Source organism: Andrographis paniculata, unplaced genomic scaffold (genome assembly GCF_009805555.1).
Source record: "Andrographis paniculata isolate CXL003 unplaced genomic scaffold, ASM980555v1 Contig95END, whole genome shotgun sequence".
Lineage (NCBI taxonomy): Eukaryota > Viridiplantae > Streptophyta > Magnoliopsida > Lamiales > Acanthaceae > Andrographis > Andrographis paniculata.
In genome coordinates, this window is record NW_026137634.1 from 104,390 (window position 1) to 128,085 (window position 23,696).

The window sequence follows — 23,696 nt, forward strand, 5'->3', positions numbered from 1 at the left end:
CAATACAATAGAATAGATCATCATTCATACCAAAGTAGCCAACATTCGCATTCATGTCATCATCAAAGCTGCTGCTGCTGCTTTGGTTTGGTTTGGTTGGATTGTCAGTCAACAGAATAGCCAAAAACAGCAATAATAGATAATCATAATAATAAAACATACAGGTGCATCATCATCATTCATCATCGTCACTCACTCGGAGAGCCCTAAAATGTAAACTTGGCCGAGGAAACCCCATCCCCCAGCCAGCAGTTTCACTTCTCTCTGCTTGGGTCTCGACTAAAAGAAAATGTGTGGAGCAAGAGGATGAGACCAAAAATTACACTGCCACTAGATCAGGTGTTTCAGCCTCAACGGACAACAAAGCCGTGTGCACCTTGTCCACCCAGCCATCCAGCCGGTCACGCAACGATTTGATCTGAGAAATCCCAAGAACTCTAGGCTGCACCCATGACACATACACAGTTCCTTCCACCTGGTCGATGATTCCCTCTATCAGACGCACCTGCAAACATGCCCCGAATTCTAATCATCTCAAGTTGATACAACTTTGAGTTGGTTTCTGTTTTATGTTATTTTTATCATGCATCCCCAAAACCAATAGTCCAAACATATAATGAAGTGGAGGAGGCTTGATGTTGACTACAAATGATCCTGTCATCACGTGAAATATATATGCATACTAAAAAACAATAACAATATCGATAAAAATCATATGGGGCCGCTTACTGAAAGGCTCTTCATAAGAAGATACTCCACATCTTCCACGGTAAGTTTTGTTCTTTCGGCAATTATGCTTAATGGAATGGTTCTATCTTCAGATGGCCGACTGTGACCAACAATGTTTCATTAATACAGGTGAAAACAACAAGAGGACAAATTAATACCAGCAGCTATTCATAGATAACAGTAATCTTAACCTGAAGATTATCTCCATCAAGCAGAGAATGTTGATCTTCTCAAGAAGCTTTTTCTCATTCTGGACTAATGCAGGTTGAGAATTCAGAGCATCTCTATGCACACGGCACAGTTCTTGATAACGCACTAAATCACCAGAATTGAATGCTTCAAGGATATAATAAAGCCATTCAACCGGAGTTCCTGACAAACTTTTTATCTGTCAAAATAGTGAAAGGCATATGCATGTCAGTTAGGCAGCTGTTTCTAACATAAATATGCAAACTAAATTCTGTATTTATTTTAAAAGATAGAACTGAATAACTAACTTATTTAAGTAATTCCAAATGTTCTTGCTGGATAAAACATGCAATATCTTATGAAACAACTGAAATTTAGACTATACCATCCACCGAAATAGATACAATTGCAATGTATAGTTACATCCACATACACATGTATACATAAGATAGTATGTCCATGTGTGTGTAAGTGCAACATAACCTTCACATTGTCTAAGTTCATTAGAAATTGGGAATACGACAGTCACCAAGGTAATAACTTACAATTGGATGAGCTAGGAGTTCACCAAAGTTATATATGTTATCCCCTAACAAGGCAGAGAGGGATAAATCAAAAGCCAAATCCTACAAAAAAAAAAAAAAAGACAGATTAAACTAATTAATCAGGAAAATGACAATAAGCATACAGGAGCTATAAGCTTTAGTAAAAGAAGATGTTGTTTTTATATAAAAGCTACTGCATAATAATTGAACACAGTAAACACACCAGCTTGAATGATTCTGACAGAGATTCCACTGAAGTATAAGCTAGATAAAGGAGGGCATTTCTATAGAACTCCGCAAATTCTTGCCGGGATTTGTGATATTGAGATGAAACCCAGTAGTAGCTAGCATAAACCGATGGATCAATGTCAGTCATGCTGTCAAGAGTACTCTTTCCCTCTTCCAGAAGATTCTTGCATTCTTTCTGATCTCCCTGCTCAAGTTTGAACAGACCAATCTGCATTTTGACATAAAGTATCGGCTCTTCTATGCGTGCTTCTCTAGTATTACGAAGTTTTTCAATAACACCTTCAAGATAGTTTATGGCAGCCTCTTTCTCTGAGTACTTCCGAGAGACTAAGACAGCAAAATGTGCAAGCTTGAGAAGATTGATCTTTGTCTCAAAATCAGTTATGAAATTTTGGTAAAGCTGGATCAGGGCATCTCCGGCCTAAGTTCATGTCACAGAAGAAAGAAGAGTTGGAACACAATGATCGGGATTTTAAAATATGAACTGATAGAGAAAAAAATAAGCTTCTCCTTAATAATCCAAGTAACTGCCAATATTGATCGACAAATTTGCAAGCCCAAGGACAAAAACTAAGAGTTTCATGATACACAAGCTTAAGCAAAACAAATTGTTTACAAGTTCTTCTGTTTTCCTCTGAGTGGTGAAGGTTGAGGAATAGTCCCAGATCATAGTCTAACAGCATAATACTAATTGATGGATCGTATTTTGAGATCAATAGTTTCATGCAGCTATTGTCAGCTTCCTAGGAGTAATAAGTAGAATACTCTATTAATACCATGGGATTGTGGTCTGCTCTATGAAGGCATGTCATACAATACACAACCTTTATAAAATGCAGACTAGATACAAATTGTGGTAAACCAATAGGGATCGCTTAGTCTTACAAAGTAGTGGTCAGAATAAAAACAATTAAATGTCTAGCATCTTGAAAACAATTCCGAAGGTAAAATATTGTATCTACAGATATTTGATGACTACATGTCGTATGCATGCGCAGCAATTATTCAAGCATAAAATGCCATGTCGAGGACATACGTTACAAATACATTTCCAAGCACCATACAAGAAAGTTTGCATATGCTGTAACAATCAAAGTAAGTCATTTCCAACACATGGAAATAAGACACTATGAATGTTTCTCTCTAAGTGTCTCTGTCTCATTAAAAAATATCAATTTACTTGAAACACACAAGAGTTAGAAAGGAGACTCTAACATCTTACATAAAGTAATGGTGCATACAATCATGTAACACATTTGGGAGGAATTGCAGAAGGTAACCACTGAATTTCCCCAAAGAACAGTGTTGATACACCTTTTAGCAATAGATATAAATATATACACACACATATTCATATGAAAAAATTGAATAGAGTGAACTGAATCAGTTCTTCATACTATTTCAATTGATTAGTCGGTCTCGTTCTTTCTTGGGGGTAAGGGGAGCACAAATGTCAGTAGGAGGCTAGAAATCAGGATCACCTAATAACTGAGGCATTCTGAAACCAAAGCTGCGACTAATCTCTTTGAACAAAAGATTAAATTAATAAAAACATATCTGCTCCATTTATGGGGTTTACAATATACTTCTAGCGGTCAATTACCGGCTCCCCCTATATCATTATTATGATGTCACTCTGTCAAATGTGAAATTGGAACAACTTCTTAATAACTATGGCCAGCAGAATATCTGTAGAAGCCAAGTATAATATTTCTGATTAATGACTAAGTTTTTCACACTAAACGTTCGCTAAACCATCAAACATCAAAACCAAATACCTTCTTACTTCAAACCATCTACATTTATTTTTATCTTCTAGGTCAAATAGTTACTCTCTATTCCCTATAACCAGGGCAAAACCCTAATTTTACAATGATTCCATTTTTCCCACACCTTAAATGGAAGTTGCATCCGCTTCTTAACGAAGTTAAAACACAATACCAGTAAAAGAAGGTTTTACACAGAAAGTTTACGGACAACTTAACCCTAAAACCCTTTCCTATGTCGCATCAATAAGTCGAACACAAAACCAAACCTAATTCACCCAAAATCAATATAGGAAAAGGTTGAAAAAAAAAAAAAAATCTCGTTGAAACAACAAAGCACAAACAAACAATCAAATCATACAATTCAGATGACACAAAAATAGAAGTAAAAATAAAAGCAATACGCAACAAATCTAAAATCCATATTCAGGAAAAGATTAAACAATTGGTGACCTGGAACACAGCGAGAGCCACGAACTGCTCTAGCTTGAGCGTAAGCTGGTGCCACAGCTTCCTCTGGTACAGATCTGAAAGCGTGTTGTACCACTCGGAGAGCTCCGGGTGAGCATTCCGTAGGGATTCCAAATACTGCAAGGCCGCCATGGATTTCCTTCCACCGCTCAATCGACGTAGAATAGTGGGGTTTACCAGTCCAAGATTTCGGAGACGAAGGGCGGAGATTTACGAGGAAGTGCCTATGTAACCCTGGTATCTGTCTGTGTATGAACACACTCTCCTCGGCTTCTAAATCCCCTGGTGTTTCTTTTTCCCAAAGAAAAGAATATGGGCCCCCTAGTATGGGCCAACCCAATTTCGTTGGGCCCAATTATCTAAAACTAGCTACGAATTCATCCGAATTGAGCCCAACTATTGAGATCCGTATTGCAGACAAACCATTTGCTTTTTATTTTTATCTTTCAAGAACAATTCCATGAACATTGATGGATGATTGGTATTTTTTAAATAATCATGGCGCTATTTTCTGTACTGCAGTACAACAGTACTGTCTTCCAGGAATGCCGATGAGACGAGATTTCCCAATGTCACGGCGATCGGCGAGGACATCAGCCACAGCCACCGCCCTTCCGCCGGCAGAGACTAAGAGACAAAAGATGAAAGTCAAAAGATGCAAGAAAGTAAGAAAAGAGAACATGCTAGAAAAACAAAAAACAGCGCCAAAATCCGCTCCTTTTTGCACCCTTTCACCTTTCAAAAGTGTTGCAGATGATTTGCTTTGTCGGATACTGTTTGCTTTGCCCCCGCAGCCACTTCCAGTCCATCCTCTCAAGTTCCCAATCACCGAAGCGACCTCAGATTTCCACTTGCTTGCACCAGAGAGAATACTCGCGCACACGTCAAGCCCTAGTCGGAGAAATATTCCTTCCTGCGCGTGCTTCTCGACGCTCCCCCTTTAAACCGGTCCCCTCGATCTCGTCGTTGTTGCGGCGGCGGACATGGCTACGCTCGGAGATATCGGGGTTTCCGCGCTTATCAACCTTCTGAGTGCATTCGCATTCCTGCTGGCGTTTGCGCTGCTGAGGATTCAGCCTATTAACGACAGGGTCTACTTCACGAAATGGTACGTCGCCGGGAAGAGGAGCAGCCCGAGGCGCCGTGGGGGTAGTGTGATGGGCAAATTCGTCAACTTGGATATGAGGACTTACTTAACTTTCCTCAATTGGATCCCTCAGGCTTTGAAGATGAGCGAGCAGGAGATTATCACCCATGCCGGCCTTGATTCTGCGGTTTTCCTGCGGATTTACACCCTCGGGTATTCTCAAGACTCCATTGTTACTCTTGTTTCGAAGAAGCTTTGATTAGCTATTGAATGTCTCTTCTCTTCTCTTCCCTTCTCTTCACTTTTGTCTAGGAATGTCTAATGATTTTTTATTACATTATTAGTATTATTGATGCCTTTCGGTTCTTTGATTTTCTTTAAATCGGATTTATTTGCTTAGATGTCTATGGATCCATTGAATTTCTATTTCCACACGGGATTCACGTGTAAAATCTTACCTAGTATTACTCTTAATCAACATGTATGGAAGATATACATGGTGAGTTTCTTAAGACATATTGATCTAATAAGGTCAAATGCAATTTTGATTTCATCATAATTCATGGAATTCTATTCTTGTATGGGCTTTCAATTTTACATGATTTTTTTTTTTTTTTTGGTAAGAAACTAAATCAACATTTAATCACAAACTATAACTTTTATTTGTGTGCAGATTAATTTAGCTTTTGTTTCCTGTAGTTTGAAATTTCTTCTAGTTTACTAGTTTAATCACAGTATGTATTGGGGACTATTTATCTTCTTTTTTTTTTCTTCCCATTTTTCACCTCACATGATAACACAAATAATAAATCTTGAAGGGGATAAGCCCCTCGATCCCCTTATCATTTATATTCCTAGAATTTTTAGATTCTAACTGGTTCAGGATGAACTCTAACCTGGTGATGAACACTTACAACGATTACAATTTTTCAAGGTAGCCCATCTGCCCCATCTACGTTATCAAGTTTTTATCAGTAAAACTTTCCTTTTTGTTAATTCCCAATGGATCCAACAACATTGAGTTATGATTTTGGAAATGAAAGTGGCAAAAGCTCCACAAGGTCAACAGTGGACGTTTTTTTAATTCTTGTGCGCCGTGCTTCACCTCTTTGTTTAAGTTTCACAATGATATTTACAATTTTATTGTTTTAACTTTAACATTGCCAGCTTGATGATATTCGGACCAATAGCAGTTGTAGCAATCCTAGTATTGATTCCAGTGAACGCATCGGGTGGCACTTTATTCCTTTTGCAGCGTGACTTGGTTGTTAGCAACATTGATAAGCTTTCGATATCAAATGTACGCCCCAAATCATATAAGTAAGTTTGATATGTCTTTATTTTTAAAAATAAAAGAAATAAAAGGAAGAGGATTTGAGTTTGGGATGCTCTCAATTTCACTGAAATCCTTCCATATGATAAAATTGCAGGTTTTTCATCCACATATCAATGCAGTACCTGTTTACGTTTTGGGTTTGCTTTATGCTTTATAAGGAATACGGAAGAGTTGCATCTATGAGACTCAATTTCTTGGCTCTTCAGGGCAGGTGTGCAGAGCAATTCACGGTTAGTTGGATGATGTCAAGTGTTCAATAATAAGCATCAATGATCAAAATGAGGTTTCCTTGTTTTTACCTTTTCTAGTTGCCACTATTTGAGATGTGTGAATTACAAACAGGTTCTAGTTAGGAATGTTCCCCATGATTCTGGACGTTCAATTTCAGAATGCGTTGAAAGTTTCTTTCAGAGAAACCATCCTGATCATTATCTCTGTCACCAGGTAATTGGCCATTACCCGATTTATGATCATTGAAAGGCTTTTCTCTATGATATCCCTACAGATACCTTTTCTTGCGGTGACTTATTAATGTCATTAATTGGTTCTTGATTCCTTTTTTGGCTCCATGGCTTATGCTAAATTTCATGCAGGCGGTATACAATGCTAAAAAGTTCTCCAAACTTGTTAAGAAAAGAAATAAGCTTCAGAATTGGCTTGACTACAACCTACTTAAATTCGACCGACAAAATAAAAGGCCTACTAGAAAGGTATCTCCTCTTTTGGCATTAAAGTATGTCTCACGAGATTCTCTAAGAAACATACAATATGTCTCATATTATTTGTCATTCAGAAAGGATTCCTTGGACTTTGGGGTGAGAAAGTTGATTCAATTGACTTCTACAGAAAGCAGATAGAAGATCTTGACATGAAAGTAAGCTCACTAGTTCTTTTTCAATTTGGACCATCTCCTACATAGTTTGATCCGCTATTTATCTTAACAATTCATCATAAAGATATAACAGTTTCATACAAGAATTTGTTTGCATCCTTAGTTGACGGTGGAACGCCAAAAAGTTTTGAGGGATCCGAAAGCCATGACGCCTGCTGCCTTTGTTTCATTCAATTCTAGATGGGGAGCGGCTGTCTGTGCACAGACACAACAGAGCAACTATCCAACACTGTGGTCCACAAACCGGGCACCCGAGCCCCGTGATATCTACTGGAAGAACCTGGCAATACCATTTGTATCGCTCACCATACGAAGACTCGTGATTGCAATTGCTATGTTTGCATTGGTCTTCTTTTACATGATACCCATTGCTTTTGTACAGTCATTAGCAAATCTGGAAGGCCTTGAAAAAGTTGCTCCCTTTCTCAGACCACTAATAGAATGGTGAGAGACAATGATATCAAAGAATCATATTGTTCAACGACGCATTGTAATTTCATGCCTCCTTGACTCTATTGTGCAGGAAGGTTGTCAAGTCCCTCTTGCAGGGTTTCCTTCCAGGCTTGGCTCTGAAAATCTTCTTGTTGGTCCTTCCGATGATTTTAATGTTCATGTCAAAAGTCGAAGGACATGTGGCTGTCTCTGTGTTGGAACGAAGGACTGCTGCGAAGTACTACTATTTCATGCTTGTCAACGTGTTCTTGGGAAGCATTGTTGCTGGAACAGCATTCCAGCAGCTTTACGCTTTTCTTCATCAATCGGCTACCCAGTAATGTTCTCTACAACTTAGCTTTAGTTGAAAAGTAACTATCAAGACCAAAAATATGGCATGAATACAAGTTCTTTTGTTGCAGGATCCCAAGAAATATCGGTGTGTCAATTCCTATGAAAGCAACTTTCTTTATAACGTATATAATGGTGGATGGTTGGGCCGGAATTGCTAGTGAAATTCTTCGGTTAAAACCTCTGCTTATTTTCCACCTAAAGAGAATGCTCATTGTCAAAACTGAGAGGGACTTGGATGTGGCGATGGACCCGAAAGGTGTTGATTATCCTGAGACTTTACCAAGTCTTCAGCTGTATTTCCTTCTGGGCCTTGTGTACATGGTTGTTACGCCAATCCTGCTCCCTTTTATACTCATATTTTTCGCATTCGCCCATTTTGTATACCGGCATCAGGTTAGTTCCTGTCCATCGTTCCCGGGTTGATCATTTTCTTGTTAGAAACTATGTGATACTAGCGCGTAAAGTTTTATCTATGCTGTCTTTCAGGTCATCAATGTGTATAACCAAAAATATGAGAGTGCTGCGGCATTTTGGCCACATGTTCATAGTCGAATTATAGCGAGCCTGATAATCTCACAATTGCTGTTGATGGGCTTACTCAGCACGAAAAAGAGTGTGAACTCGACTGCATTGCTTGGGGCATTACCAGTGCTGACTTTGACCTTCCACAAGTATTGCAAGAATTGCTTTGAGCCCGCATTCAGAAAGTACCCTATTGAGGTAAGATTTCCCATGTTGTTTATACCACTTGAGTTTACCAATCTAAACCCCACGGACAATTTTCTAATTTTACTTCATGGAGAAAATCGGCTCTCTGAATTGCCTGGTTTTCTTTTTGCTTCTTCAGGCAGCCATGGACAAAGATTTGCAGGATCGAACTAGCAAATCTGATGCCAACTTAAAATTGTTCTTGGCTGAAGCATACTTGCATCCTATTTTCCACTCTTTTGAAGCAGCTGAGTTAGATGAAATCAGAGTCGATAAAAACCAGGCACACATAGCTGGCAATACGTCTGCTACTCATCACGATGATGAGCCAACAGGGACTGTCCAGTGTCATAAAGTCGAACAATCTCACACCATTGGCAGCTATGAATTTGAATCTCAAAAGAATACATGCAATTATTATGCTACGCAATCGAATCATATTGTCTAGTAAGGTAAGCTTGATGTTCCAACTATAGCAATTGATTTTTCGGTACAGAGTGTTGCTTGCGTCCATCAATTAGAGTAATATCTATATCATGACCAGCTCATATCCGTTTACACCCGTGACTTGTTGAGAAGGATGTTTCTTGCAAACAGTCGTTAATTTAGTTATCCTGTCTTGTTATCCAATGTCGGATTACCCCCCTTCCATTAACCTGTTAAACGCCTGCACTTGTATTGTATTGTATTGTGGATAACTAACTAGTACAAAAGTTTAGCAAAATAACTTTTTATGTACTATTTTTAAGCTTTTCTTGTCGGTACCTTTATTTAGTGCTACTTCCTATTTTTAGATGGCGTTATAGAAATGGCCTAAATTTAGTTAAGATAAATGTGGCGGACAGGAATAATTTGGTAGGGAGAAATTCAAGGGAATTGCTGCCTCCTCGTTGGGGGCCATTCACGCACTCTCTATATTGCAATGGTCCATCATTAGAGACAAAAGGTTTGTGATCATTCCCCATTTCCAAGTAAGTCCACACAAAGGTATGAATATGCTATGCTATGCTGTGCTGTGCATTCCCCTCCCCTTTTTAAGGTTTCTGCTTTGCATTCCCCTCCCCTTTTTAAGGTTTCTTTCTTGATGTCGTGTCATGTCATGTCATGGCTATGAATCTTCATCATTCACATCAAGAATTGCCCAGCAAGTTTCTCAAAACTAATCATGCATCTATCTAATCAATCAAAAAGGGATCTGAATATGCAAGTGAAGGATTTAAATTTCATCTGTTATACTTTTATTTACATATATACTTTTACTCAATTTTCTTTTATCATTTTCGAAAGAAAATAGAAAAAATAAAAATTTAGAAAACCTTAAAGCCTACGTTTCTTTCTTTCCTTCCTAGGTTGTTTTTAAGTAATTTGCATATGTCATTTAATCAAATTTAAATACTTGAATAATTAATGCAGAGTTTAGTCTATAATCCAATATTATGTTTGTGGAAATATTGGATAGAATTTCATTTGTATATGAATCTGCAGGACTAGATGAATCATGATTCGTGTGAACATTTATTTGTTAATGTGAAGTGAATTGCACAAGTATCTAATATGTTTATGCCAGAATGCAACAGCATGTGTGTTATTTAATGTTTGTTGCAGAGTTTTGTGGAATGTTGCTATATTATGAAGTATTCAATATTATTTATTTATTCAAGCCAGCATTTCTATTTTCTTAATTTAACATGAAAATATAAATAAATATACTTGAATTGCACAAATAATAATTAAGAGGAATGGATCATACAAATATGCATGTCTTCTTAAGTATGTGTTATATTTCATCTCGTCCATATTATTATAGTTTTCAAGCTAAAAATTCTATCATATAATTCTAACACGATGATCATATTTACACGAAGAGGAAGAGGAGAGTACAAAAGAAAAAACAAAAGCAACACAACATACAAACACGCATGCCACCATGCGTGCATTATGTTCTCTGTTCCTCTTCCTCTTCCTCTTCCTCATCTCGTGGTGTGTCGCTGCGGAGCCCAACTACGAGGACAAGATCGTCGTTTTGACCAACAACCACACCAACTTCCTTAGTGTGCGATGCTTTTCCTTCGACAACGAGTTCGAAGTGGCACACTTAGCGTCATGGGGCCAATACAAGTTCCGTGTGAGGAAAAGACTCTTCTACCCCTCCTCCACCATGTTCAACTGCTCTACCAACATGGGAACATTTGTTGCCTACAAATTCGACTACGAGTGCAGCAAAAGCAAATATGAGACTTGCGATTGGAGGTTTGATGAAAACAGTGCGTACCGATGGTCACCCGCAATTGCGCAATGGATTCAATACGATTATGCTCCCAACTACGAATCCCTCAACAGAGGTGGTGTCGTCAGGGGATACTTTTCTAATTAGGGTTCTCCAAGGAAGGAAGTGTATCTATCGTCTATGTGTGGACTGGTGGGTGATATTGTTGTAATTTTGGGCATAAATTCCTTTAATTTGTATGCATTTCACATGTGTTAAAAGTTTGCAATAGATATTATGTCTGTCTATACTTGTTCAAATACATAGCTTGTATTAGATTAGAAGTAAATTTCGAATATTTCATATAGTCAAGCCTCATTCAATAATAATAATAATAACTTGTCCCCGCCTTAGGTCATCTGTCAAGTTCACCCAGTATGACTTGCCTATCGGACCTGGTATTAGGTTCGGCTGGGGATTTACCCAGTGCGCACTTTCGGTGCGAACCAATGTCCCAATAACATTATATTTGACTATTCAATGTATTATTATCACTAGCCAAGTAACCATTATGTTTGAAATTTTATTATGCCATCAATTAATAAATTTTTATTATATACTTAAATGATATAGGAAAATTTTACTTAGATTTGAATATAGTTTCAAACTCTTCCTCAAAAATTTTTATCCACAAAATCTACAAAATTAGACTTCTGAAAAAAAAAAATTAAAAAAAAATATCTTTTTTTAATAAAAAGTTATACTATTGAATATCTATTTATAATATATTAAATATTGATTTAATTTAAATTTTGATTATTTTCAAAGTAGAAATCCAAATTCAAATGCAAGGCATTACATAGATACCTTAACAATTTATCCTATGTTTGTAAGAGCTTATTAATCCAATCCGCACACTCCGGATGCCTTGCCCTTGCCTTTGCCTTACAAATCACGATAAAATAAAGATTCTGTTTTAAAACGGTTGAGTTCAATTCTTCCACTATAGTAGTACTATTATTTATTTAGTTATTATAACAATCTTGTCTATTTCTTAAAACATATATATGGGGTATTATTATTCGTCTGATCTGATCTGATCTGATGATATCTTCAACTGTCATAATTAACTTGTCAATTGTAATCTCCCCTAACTCTAACCTCAACCCCAAAACTAGGTTAGATTGATCTTTACAACGATAATTATTATTATTATTATTATTTTTTTTTTAAGAGGGAACATGAAAATGAAATGTTGGTAATCGTCCCCAGCCCCAGGAAAGACATCACCAGAAGTCTGACAAATCTTAAAACCATCGTTTCGAGGGCAAGCAAGCTAGCCTAGGCTTGTGAAAAAAAGGGAAAAGTGATCTCATTGAAATTAAATGCCTATAAATAAATACCATATTCCCAGATATATAAATACTTGATAGCGAGTGGTATCTAGACTAGAGAGAGAAGGGACAGCGAGCGAGCGAGCGAGCGAGAGAGAGAGCCGAGGTGTATACATCCTGCAGCTGCATACGTAGATAGATAGATAGATAGATAGATGGTGAGGTAAGAGTGTAGAGGCTGGAAAGTGGAGTAATTAATTGTAGGGGAGGGCAGCAGATAAAAACACCAAAGTGAAAAGAAAAAGGAGGGTTCTTTCTTCCCACCCGAAAGAAAAACCCTAGCGTTTGTTCCTTGCGAAAATTCCGAGGTTATTGCAAGCGAGCGAGGGCCCTGTGTTTAGTTTCGCGAGGATGGGATGCCGACTCAGATCTGGGAACTGTAAAGCGTTTGCGTTTTGATTTCGTTAGCGGCAAGGGTTTGAGAGAAAGGTTGTGGAGGAGGTGGGGTTAATTTGTGAGGAGGTGCTTCTATTTCGCGGGGGGATTCAATTGTATTCACTGCAAGTTTTGTAGATCGTGCTAGTTTCAAGGGTTTCTCACTTTTCCCATTCGGGGTTTATTTTCGCCTTGTAATATGCTCTGTGACTGTTAGCATCTTGGGACGTGCTGTAGGCTTAACCATGTGGATTTCAAAGATGGAGACAGGGTATTTATGTTTGTGTTGAAGTTGATATGTGGATGAAGCAATTGCTAACATTATAGGATTAGTATCTTTGTGCCCTTGTAGATTTGTTTTCAAGCTTGTGGTTTCCGGAGATTAGAACACTGCAATGTGTATGAAATGCTACCCTGATTTAGGGGGGAATCTGTTGTTTCATTAAGAAGGAAGGGTGCCTAGGGTGCTCGCTCTGTCTGTGTTGAAGTTGATAGAATTGGGAGATTAGTGCCCTTTTGTTTGATTGTATTGTACTTCTTTGAATTATATTGTTTATTAGTGGGGATTTTGCACTGGAGTGGTTGGGGATACCGGGAGGCGTCACTATGTCGTCCTTAAGCCGGGAACTAGTTTTCTTGATATTACAATTCTTGGATGAGGAAAAGTTCAAGGAGACCGTGCACAAGTAAGTTATTTGTTGCTTATGTTATGCAAGAATTGTGTTCATCATGAAACGATTCATTACACACCTCCTTGAGTTTTCAATAAACTTAAGCTAAGACATTCTTTTATGCTTAATTTATAATTTAAACAATTCAGACATATAAAGAATATTGATCAGAAGTAATCAGTCTTTATTATGTCGTTTGATTTTTGGACGGGGTGAGGTGGGGGGATGAATGAAGTATAAAAAACATCAGTCATACATGGTTGATTATATTGTTCTAATTAGCCAGTCCTATTTCTCTATCTTATTTCATGCATCATTCTACATGAATAAATGTCAAAGTAGTTTTCGCTTAATGCTTCATGGGAAGTTAATTGTTTCTTTGTTGCTTTTTGATGTAATTGTATGTTTAATAAATAAACCTAGGCTGGAGCAAGAATCTGGTTTTTTCTTCAATATGAAGTACTTTGAGGATCAAGTTCAAGCCGGTGAATGGGAGGAGGTTGAGCGGTATTTAAGTGGATTTACCAAGGTTGAGGACAACCGCTATTCTATGAAAATATTCTTTGAGATTAGAAAGCAGAAATATCTTGAAGCTCTTGACAGGTCTGATCTTTTGTAGCATCACTATGTGCAGCTGATCTATGTAAGAAATGTTAGCCCTTCTTATTGTTAACAATGTCCAATGATTTGCAGACAAGATCGTGCCAAAGCTGTTGAGATTCTTGTTAAAGATCTCAAGGTGTTTGCCTCTTTCAATGAAGATCTTTTTAAAGAGATCACACAACTATTGACCCTTGACAATTTTAGGTAACATTTTTGTACATCAGTCATTATACCATTCCGAACCCTTAATTGTTTTGGTGAATATATGTAGGCAGAATGAACAGCTCTCTAAATATGGAGATACAAAGTCAGCACGCACCATTATGCTGGTTGAGCTTAAGAAGCTTATAGAAGCAAACCCATTGTTTCGCGACAAGCTCACATTTCCTGCTTTTAAGGCTTCGAGGTTGAGGACACTTATCAACCAAAGGTACACAGACACGCACACAATAAAATCTGCAATCTGTTGTGATGTTGGATATGTTGTTGTCCAATTGTTGCTTTGATTGCCTTCAGGTATTCTTTATGATTTGTTATGTTTAATGTCTGAATATTTTGCTCCCTGTATGAGGGTCTTGCAGTCTCAATTGGCAGCATCAGCTTTGCAAGAATCCACGACCAAGTCCAGACATCAAAACACTCTTTACAGACCATACTTGTGCATCTAGTAATGGCACACGTGCTCCCCCTCCTTCAAATGCGCCACTTGCTGGGCCTGTTCCTAAACCTGGTGTATTTCCACCTCTTGGAGGCCATGGTGTAAGTTGAATTGTTAAAACTAACTGTCGTATAACTGTTTGAGGCACAATCTTTTAGCATCCTATGTCCCCTCTGTCTCTTTTTGCAGCCTTTCCAGCCAGTAGTTTCTCCTCCAAGTGCTATTGCAGGTTGGATGAGTGCTGCAAATCCATCTATGCCTCATGCTGCTGTTGCTGCTGCTCCCCCTGGCCTTGTTCAGGCACCTAGCTCTGGTCAGTTGTTCAAATTTTCCATGGCATTTATTTCCAGAGTCAGCATATGGCTTGTGGCTCAGTCTCTGTGCCATTTTCTATGGCAAGGCGACGCCAAATATGCTGTTGCCATGGTGTCAGGGCTGTTTCTGACTTTTGGTTGGCCTGGTGTTAAATTAAAACGAGGGCCTCTTTAAATATACATATTACATAGTAATATGCTTTATTTTTACCTACAAAATAAACACAAAAAATAAAGCAATTGGCTGTTTCTTATAGTGGGCTCTGGGAAGTGTGGGCTTCTTTAGTTAACTGGTATAGATATATTTTCTGGAGAGTATGTTGGTAGAGAGAAAAATTAGCTACATAGACAAAGTTAGAAGACTAGAAGAGGATAGTAGACAACTAAAGTGTTCCTCTAGCTCCACCCATAGTGAAATAGTCTCACGTTACGTGCACTTTGAGGAATATGTTAAAAGGGTAATGGGCGGGAACTTAGCAATGTTGAGCAAAAAATGTATAAATATAACATGTTAGGCATGATATATATAGATAAACATGTCTTTATTTTTGTAGTAGACCTTGGGCGGACATTTCGCCCTTGTCTAGGGCCGACCCTGCATGGAACAAGGCGATTGTATTACTATTTATTTTCATTTACTAGGCTTAATTGAGATTAATTAGCTCTTATTCTGTTTTTGAAAACGGAAAAGTTTATTTTATCGTTCTTTCTGAATTTCTCCTGCTCATAGCTGCCGCTCTCTGCCCTCCTGTTTTTTATATCTCCTTTTCGCCTTTCACCTTTTGTCTCCCACTGTGCTGCCTGTCTTCTGCCAGGTAAGGCACGCTGCAGCCGCCGTCACATTTTTTTATATAATCTGTTTTTATTTATTTTTTGTGTGTTTGTTCTTTTAACTGGTATTGGATTTTATGTAATCTTTCATACGTAAACTGCTTACTTTATTTTTATAGTTTATAGTATTTTATATTTTATAATGTGTATATTGAAGTTCAATCTTGCTCAAAATTACACTTGTGTTGAGTCAGTGTGTAAGAATGACAATGCCATGTATTTTCATCTATTGTTATCAGCTGGGTTTTTGAAACATCCACGTACCCCTCCGGGTGGTCCTGGAATGGATTATCAGACTGCTGATTCTGAGCATTTAATGAAGCGTCTTCGCGCTGGGCAACCTGATGAAGTATGGACACGTATACTTGTACTCCATCAGTATGGTGGTGGCTTATATATATATATATATATATTTGCACCTACCTTGTTTTGAGAATGCTTTATAGCTTGTGATTTGTCACATTTTGGATGTTGTATAGGTGTCCTTTTCTGGCTCTACTCATCCACCTAATGTCTATTCAACCGATGACCTTCCCAAAACTGTTGTGAGGAACCTTAGTCAAGGATCGAATGTTATGAGCCTGGACTTTCATCCACAGCAACAGACTGTTCTTCTAGGTTATATACTGCCCTTTCTGTCCCATTTCTGCTTGATATTCTTGTTCTCTTTAGACAAGAGAACAAGAAATTGTTATTTATAAAACTGCCTGAGTTTAAGAATGACCATGTGATTAATTGTTATTTATATTGCAGTTGGAACAAATGTTGGTGATATTAGCATATGGGAAGTTGGTTCTCGTGAAAGGTTGGCCCTTAAAACATTTAAAGTTTGGGAGATAGGTGCTTGTTCAATGCCATTCCAAGTGAGTATTTACGGGTTTTGTTGGTTGTATATTGAATTGCATTTTATTGTTGATTTTGATCGACAGTTTTTATTAGTCCCTCTCTCTCTCTCTCTATATATATATATATATATATATATACATGAAGTTCCCAATTGGCTGTGTGTGTTTTTGAAAGTTAAAATTTTGTGCTGTTTAGACAACTTTGGTTAAAGATGCAACCATCTCAGTTAATAGATGTGTATGGGGCCCAGATGGATCTATACTCGGTACTGAAAGCTCTCACTCGATTTCTTGGACTTAAAACTTTGTTCATGTCTTTTGTTAATTGTTGATTATTCTTATATTTACTTTGTAGGTGTTGCTTTTTCGAAGCACATTGTTCAGATATATACCTACAGTCCAGCTGGAGAGTTACGGCAGCACTTGGAAGTGAGAATTGCCTCGTATCATCTCTATATTTCCCTCCCTCTCGTTGTCTTTCTAACATTAAAATAAAATAACTGTTTTAACTTTTCAAATATTAGATTGATGCACACATTGGTGGCGTGAATGACATTGCTTTTGCCCATCCCAATAAGCAGCTCTGCATAGTTACATGCGGGGATGACAAAACCATTAAGGTAGCATCCAGTAAAAATAGTGGAGTCCTTTAATTTGGGATTTTGTGGTATTAATTAAACTTCATTTACAGGTTTGGGATGCTGTTTCGGGGCGCAGACAATATACTTTTGAAGGCCATGAAGCTCCTGTGTACTCCGTCTGCCCTCACTATAAAGAGAATATTCAGGTAACTTTTGAAGGCCAGGAGGCTCCTTTTTGGAATTTGGACTAACTTCTGTATTTGTTTTATGAAAGATAGAAAAGTTTATCTGACAAATGAGTATGCAGTTTATATTCTCTACTGCCATTGATGGGAAAATAAAAGCTTGGCTTTATGATTCATTGGGATCAAGAGTGGATTATGATGCCCCGGGGCTGTGGTGCACAACAATGGCATACAGTGCTGATGGAACCAGGTGGCTAAAATTTTTTCTCTTTTAAGTTTTATCTTTACCCTTGAAGAATGTGATTTCCTGTAACATCTGATTCTGAACTTTAATATGTTTCTGCATCGAAGCAGTCATCTTTTTTCTTTTTTTGATGGAAATTGGTAATGAAATTCAAAATAACATGCATGCCAGTGTTAGCAGGGCATAATAATTCTGAGCAAATTGGGCTGGAAAAATTTATCAGAGAGAGAGAATTTTATATTGTTAGAAGGATAAAGAGGTTGGGAGATCATGTTGTCATTTGTTGAGTTAAAGAGTATTCATTTGTCAGGTTGATAAGAATACTGTATCATATTGCTCTACTCGCCTGGTGGTCAACATATATCTAACTTCATGTACTGTTACTTCAATTTTTTTAGTCCGGATTTATTTTGGAAACTTGATGGAGGTCACGAGCAATGTAATGAATACTTCATCATATCTGGAAATTATGGGAATCTATGGGTTGATGGTTTTGTTAAGGTGTTTATGTTCAAGCCCAAACAGAGCATTCTTCATTATCCAGCTGCTTTATCCCATATGTCTTCAGTGAGTACTTGGGATTAAGAATTCAGATATGGTAACTTAATTTATTTAGACTGTTGAAGGAATTAAATATGAAATTATTCATCTTCCTATGCACTCAAGTTTTTGTGTGAGGTAGTCATTTGTTTTATGTTCTAATGTTCATATATTAGTTCAAAATTGCTAATTTCTTTCTAATATTGAAGTACTGAAGGTGAAGGAGTTTAATTATCTAGTTTTGAAGTTTGCATTTTTTATTTGCCTTGGAAACATGGGTTTTTGTATCATTGAGGAAAAATTATACTTGATTATATATCATAATGTAGTTTGTAGGAATAGAAATCTAGGGATTGGCATCTTTGTTGAGGTTTATTACTTCAAGTTTGGCCTGAGCCTTGAGACTTCCCCACTTTATATGTTTTGTTATATTTTATATGTGCGCACGTTTTGAGCCTTTTCCAGCTAATTATTACTCAAGCATTTCTTTCAGGCTCTTCTCTTGTGGAACCAGCAAAGAAGGTGAATCCCACCTGGTTGAGTGGAATGAGAGTGAAGGTGCCATCAAGAGGACATACTCTGGTTTCCGGAAGCGTTCATTGGGTGTTGTGCAGTTTGACACAACCAGGAACCGATTCTTGGCCGCTGGTGATGAGTTTCAGATAAAATTTTGGGACATGGATAATACCAGCATCCTCACTTATACAGATGCTGACGGTGGACTCCCTGTTAGTCTCTTGAGTATCTTGAACTCATATGTTTCGATGTCCTTAATTTTGTGATAGTAATGAAGCATCTCTACATTTTACTTTTCTTGCAGGCAAGCCCTAGATTAAGATTCAATAAGGAAGGTTCACTGTTGGCTGTTACAACCAGTGACAACGGAATTAAGATCTTGGCAAATACTGATGGGCAGCGCATGTTGAGAATGCTGGAAACAAGAGGATTTGATGGGTCTCGTGGTCTTTCTGAGCCAATGAATGTCAAAGTATTTCTATTATCTTTTACACTTAGATCCTCATAACTTGTTGCAGATATTGTTGTCCTGATTTATTATTTGCCACTTTTACTGCAGCCTGCCCTTGCTGGCGCATTAGGTCCCATTACCAATGTTTCAGCCACAGTATCTCCTATCCTTGAGCGCACAGATAGAGTTCAGCAGCCAATGTCCCTTTTGGTAATATGTTGCTTTCATTGTTATCTTGGATGCGAAAGGGTTCTACTCAATGAAGTTCTGTTAAATTCTAAACCATTCTCTTTTAATTTGATCAAACACAGGCTAGCATGGAAAGCAGCAGGGTAGCTGATGTGAAACCTAGGATTCTCGAGGCTCCTGACAAAATTAATAAAACCTGGAAGTTCCCGGATGTATCTGAACCTTCTCAGCTAAAGACGCTGAAGTTACCTGACTCACTCACACCAAGCAAAGTATGTTACATGAAAGATATGTTGAATTTGTTTGGTGTTTTTTTCTTACAGTTGGTGCTTGTCTTTGTTATGGATAAAGGCCCCTTTCTTATTGGCATTATGTTCTTACAAACATTTCTGGTCATTGCCAGCATTTGCTTACGCCTTTATATTATGCTATTTGATTAGATTGTGCGATTGTTGTACACAAATTCTGGGCTTGCTGTTCTGGCACTAGCTTCCAATGCTGTCCATAAGCTTTGGAAATGGCAGCGCAATGAACGCAATCCATCTGGAAAGGTCAGGGTTTTGAGTTTTCATTTTTCTTGTGCTGTAAATTTTTTTATTCTCAACTTCATCTTTAACTGAATGGCTTAATGTGAACTTTCAGTCATCTGCCTCTAGTGTGCCTCAGCTGTGGCAGCCAACTAATGGGGCTCTCATGTCAAATGACTTGAATGACGCCAAACCGTCTGAAGACTCAGTTGCATGTATCGCATTGTCCAAGAATGATTCATATGTCATGTCTGCATCAGGGGGAAAGGTCTCCTTGTTTAACATGATGACCTTCAAGGCATGTTTGACACTTTTATTGATGTTCCTTGAGAATGCTTTCTATTGCATAGAGATTCTGAATGGATTTACAGCTATTTTGCATGTCCTCTGACAAATTTATATATGTCTTGATTCTAATCAGGTCATGACAACTTTCATGCCGCCGCCACCTGCAGCTACTTATCTGGCATTTCATCCTCAGGATAACAATGTGATTGCAATTGGAATGGAAGACTCTACAATACAGATTTACAATGTGAGGGTTGATGAGGTAAGATTGCAATCCTTGATTTACATTTGGAATTGGATATTTGAGTTTCATTCATAGGAAACAATCAGCATTGCAGACCATTGCATTTGTAATTCTTATTACTAGTGAATTATTATGTGTAGCTATTACTAACTTAATTATAAAATGTTTTGCGAGATATGAAGTGCTTTAAACATGTAAAATATTTGGAAAATTCATTTTATAGCAAAGCCAAGATTGGGAAGAGGATTTCTATTAAAATGCCCAACTCCAATATTAGAAATAGACTTTATGTAAGAGCAAGTGTTCGGTCCTATTGTATGGTCCTTATGTCCTGCAGTTGAAGGATCTCTCTCTAGTAGGTAGTCATGGATCCAATGAGCACTGACTGTGGCCTCTAGTAATTTCTGATGTCACAAATTTGCAAGATTGTCATAGAAAGTCTATGGCTGTGCAACTGGCTGCTGCATGTATGTGTTAGCTGAGTGAATGATGTTTTTGGTGTGATTGTTATCAACAAGCTTAGACCACAGTACTTTTCAATGTTCCATAATGTACTTTTATATAGTTAAATTTATTGTCTTAATAATTTACACATAGGGTGTGTTAGTTTGTTGTACTTTCCAAAATTTCCACTATTCACCAATTTTTTATCTCTCCAAAACATCAAATCATACACCTATTTTTCATTTTTTATATTATACTAAAAATTAATTTTACATTCATAACATCACATCAATACTTTGATATCACATCATACAACTAGTCAAATTTAAAATTTATACTATTCAAATTCCAATTCAAAATTCAAACCCCTAAACAAACACACCTAGAGAATGATCTGTAATTAGAATCTTGCAGTGCATCTCAAATTCTCATTAAATAGTTTATGAAATAAAAAGTTGGTCTTTTATTTAAGTAATATAACACACCCTTTTGGGCGAAGCTATATATCATGCAATTGGTTCACCATAATGTTTTTTGACCCTAATTATTGATTATGGAGTTTATATACACCTTGAGATGACTGCACCTGTGATATTGGCAATTTAGGCATTATAAAACTGGAACCTACTGAACCTCATATGATTGGTTTCAATTCTGTTCTGGTTCCAAAATGGTGCTTGTCCCGGTTCAGATGCCATGTGTTAAATGGTTTTCTTGCGCTTATATTTTATATTATGTTAAAGAAATTTTTCCATAATTTATGGCTGCAGCAATGACAACCTTTTTATATGTATTTGACAACTCTGGTTCTTTCATGGTCAAGTTTGTCAGTTCTATATGGAGTGGTAGCTATGCTCGATTACAATTTTTTAACTAATTTATTAGCTGTGGTTACTATGTGCTCAATAGGTTAAAACCAAGCTCAAGGGTCACCAGAAACGGATTTCAGGACTTGCATTTTCTCAGAGTTTAAACATATTGGTTTCATCTGGTGCCGATGCTCAGGCAAGTCTAATTGGTAGTGGTCTTTCAATCTATATACTTGTAATGTATGTTTACTAATGATTTGTATTGTGATTATATTTTGATGATTGGTTAACAATTCCTTCATACTTATCTGTTAATGATGATTGCAGCTGTGTGTCTGGAGCATCGATGGATGGGAGAAGAAGAAATCACGTCCAATACAGCCACCTCCAGGCCAGTCAGCACCCTTGATTGGGGAAACCCGAGTGCAGTTCCATAATAATCAATCTCATCTGCTGGTTGTTCATGAAAGCCAAATTGCAATTTATGATGCTCAACTTGAATGCCTGCGCTCGGTCAGTGCCTTTCCCTTCAATTTTGTTCTCGATCTCATCTAGATAAACTGTTTCCACTTTCTGTTTTATGCAAATTACCTTAAATAATCACTGTTGTTAACCCTTGAATTTGTATGAGAAAAAATGTAGAAAAGTATATTCAATGGAAGGGAAGAGAAGGTTAACTACTCTGTGTGCAATTGCATTTCTGTATGTGTATCCATAAGAGAGCAAATTATTTTCGGGTTATTGTTTCAGTAATGCTGTCTCCATCTTTTCAAGCCATTGTTTTCGTTTTTATTTTTTCTCTTATTATATCAACATAATATATAGAAGTCATTGCATTGCAGTGGTATCCAAGAGATTCGCTCTCCTCACCTGTGTCATGTGCTATATACTCATGTGACGGCCTGTTGATCTTTACTGGATTTTGTGATGGTGCGGTTGGAATATTTGATTCTGAAAGCTTGGCTCTTCGATGCCGGATTGCGCCTTCTGCTTATATTTCGTCACCTATCCCCAGGTTTGCTTGGATAAAACTTCCATTTATATTTTTAAATAGAAGCAATTATGATGTTCTTTATGCCGGCAGCTTGCTTTGAATCCTGTATGCTCCTTTGAGGTACTTGAAATTTCAGTAAGTTGACTGAGTTGAGTTTGCGATTGTTTAAATAGTAGTATTAATTTTCACCGTTGAACTAGCCGCAAGATTTTATTAGTTTCTTTTTTTTTTTTTTTATTGCTTTTATTTATCTTTACGTATAAACATGTTCATGTAATCAAGCACGGGTCGATACTGGCTCTAACTTCGTGGAAATTTAGAGGCAATTGATACAACACTTTTATTGAGCTTATCAGCACTGCACTTGTGACTCATTATACTGCAGTGACCGACTAATGAGTGAGCTAGTTATTTGGTTCCGACTCATGATCAATTGTGGTGTGCAGCAGCAGCGGAGGCGGCAACTCCTTCCCTGTAGTGATTGCGGCCCATCCATCAGACCCGAACCAGTTTGCACTGGGCATGAGCGACGGTGCAGTCCATGTCATTGAGCCATCTGATGCAGAGACAAAGTGGGGCGGCTCGACCTCTCAAGAGAACGGCGTCTTGCCATCAATCCCGTCAAGCTCAGCAATGAACAGTCAGCCGTCGGAAACCCCATCCAGGTGACATGCGATGTGATGTGGCTATAATCAATCATTGAAATCATCTTGTCTGGGTTGGGGAAAAGGTTGCAAGTTTTTGGCCTACTATTATTGTAAAGTCTTTTTATCTTCTTTACTCCATGAATGATATTATCGACCAGTGTTTTCATCTTCCTGACTAAATAGACAAGAGGGGTTACTGTTACTCACATCACTTCTACTTCTACTGGTGGCTAGCGAAACCATTGTTTTTTTTATTTGTTTGTTTGTTGTAAACCTTCTATAAAATTTTATTGCTGATTTTTATTAGTGGTATTTCATGAATGCTGTTTGTTTGATTTCCCTGTTTGTGTCTTGTCTTGTTAACGCAGCCCCGCGGTTGCTG

At 37.6% G+C, this 23,696-nt stretch overlaps 3 protein-coding genes across 6 annotated transcripts; 2 read left to right on the top strand and 1 right to left on the bottom strand.

The window, feature by feature from the left end:
• Positions 1-23: 23 nt before the first annotated feature.
• On the bottom strand, positions 24-4,216 carry LOC127243246 (26S proteasome non-ATPase regulatory subunit 13 homolog B). The gene is made up of 6 exons (XM_051263161.1): positions 3,932-4,216; positions 1,687-2,133; positions 1,464-1,544; positions 921-1,117; positions 730-829; positions 24-505 (listed from the first exon to the last, which is right to left on the bottom strand). Exons 1-6 carry the CDS (start codon positions 4,079-4,081, stop codon positions 320-322), a joined length of 1,161 nt encoding a protein of 386 aa, XP_051119118.1. The 5' UTR covers positions 4,082-4,216; the 3' UTR covers positions 24-319.
• Positions 4,217-4,448: 232 nt separating this feature from the next.
• Positions 4,449-9,995, top strand: LOC127243637 (CSC1-like protein At1g32090). 3 transcript variants are annotated; one of them, XM_051263753.1, is made up of 12 exons: positions 4,449-5,249; positions 6,204-6,356; positions 6,467-6,602; positions 6,715-6,816; positions 6,966-7,082; positions 7,166-7,246; positions 7,368-7,708; positions 7,788-8,033; positions 8,119-8,443; positions 8,537-8,770; positions 8,898-9,210; positions 9,604-9,995. In XM_051263753.1, exons 1-11 carry the CDS (start codon positions 4,933-4,935, stop codon positions 9,204-9,206), a joined length of 2,361 nt encoding a protein of 786 aa, XP_051119710.1. In that variant the 5' UTR covers positions 4,449-4,932; the 3' UTR covers positions 9,207-9,210; positions 9,604-9,995. The 3 variants fall into 3 exon arrangements, with proteins under 3 accessions (XP_051119710.1, XP_051119709.1, XP_051119708.1); XM_051263752.1 differs by lacking the exon at positions 9,604-9,995 and having other exon boundaries at positions 4,450-4,614; positions 4,703-5,249; positions 8,898-9,518; XM_051263751.1 differs by lacking the exon at positions 9,604-9,995 and having other exon boundaries at positions 4,450-5,249; positions 8,898-9,518.
• A 2,352-nt stretch (positions 9,996-12,347) lies between these two features.
• On the top strand, positions 12,348-23,649 carry LOC127243676 (protein TOPLESS-RELATED PROTEIN 2-like). Of its 2 annotated transcripts, none has more exons than XM_051263816.1 (25): positions 12,348-13,419; positions 13,828-14,007; positions 14,098-14,211; positions 14,279-14,437; positions 14,589-14,766; positions 14,855-14,978; positions 16,050-16,159; positions 16,290-16,428; positions 16,564-16,673; positions 16,852-16,921; positions 17,011-17,084; positions 17,180-17,275; positions 17,347-17,442; positions 17,544-17,671; positions 18,699-18,933; positions 19,026-19,193; positions 19,281-19,382; positions 19,484-19,633; positions 19,802-19,912; positions 20,004-20,186; positions 20,310-20,438; positions 21,774-21,869; positions 22,001-22,186; positions 22,516-22,688; positions 23,114-23,649. In XM_051263816.1, exons 1-25 carry the CDS (start codon positions 13,340-13,342, stop codon positions 23,334-23,336), a joined length of 3,414 nt encoding a protein of 1,137 aa, XP_051119773.1. In that variant the 5' UTR covers positions 12,348-13,339; the 3' UTR covers positions 23,337-23,649. The 2 variants fall into 2 exon arrangements, with proteins under 2 accessions (XP_051119773.1, XP_051119774.1); XM_051263817.1 differs by having other exon boundaries at positions 12,350-13,419; positions 23,117-23,649.
• The last annotated feature ends 47 nt before the right edge of the window (positions 23,650-23,696 follow it).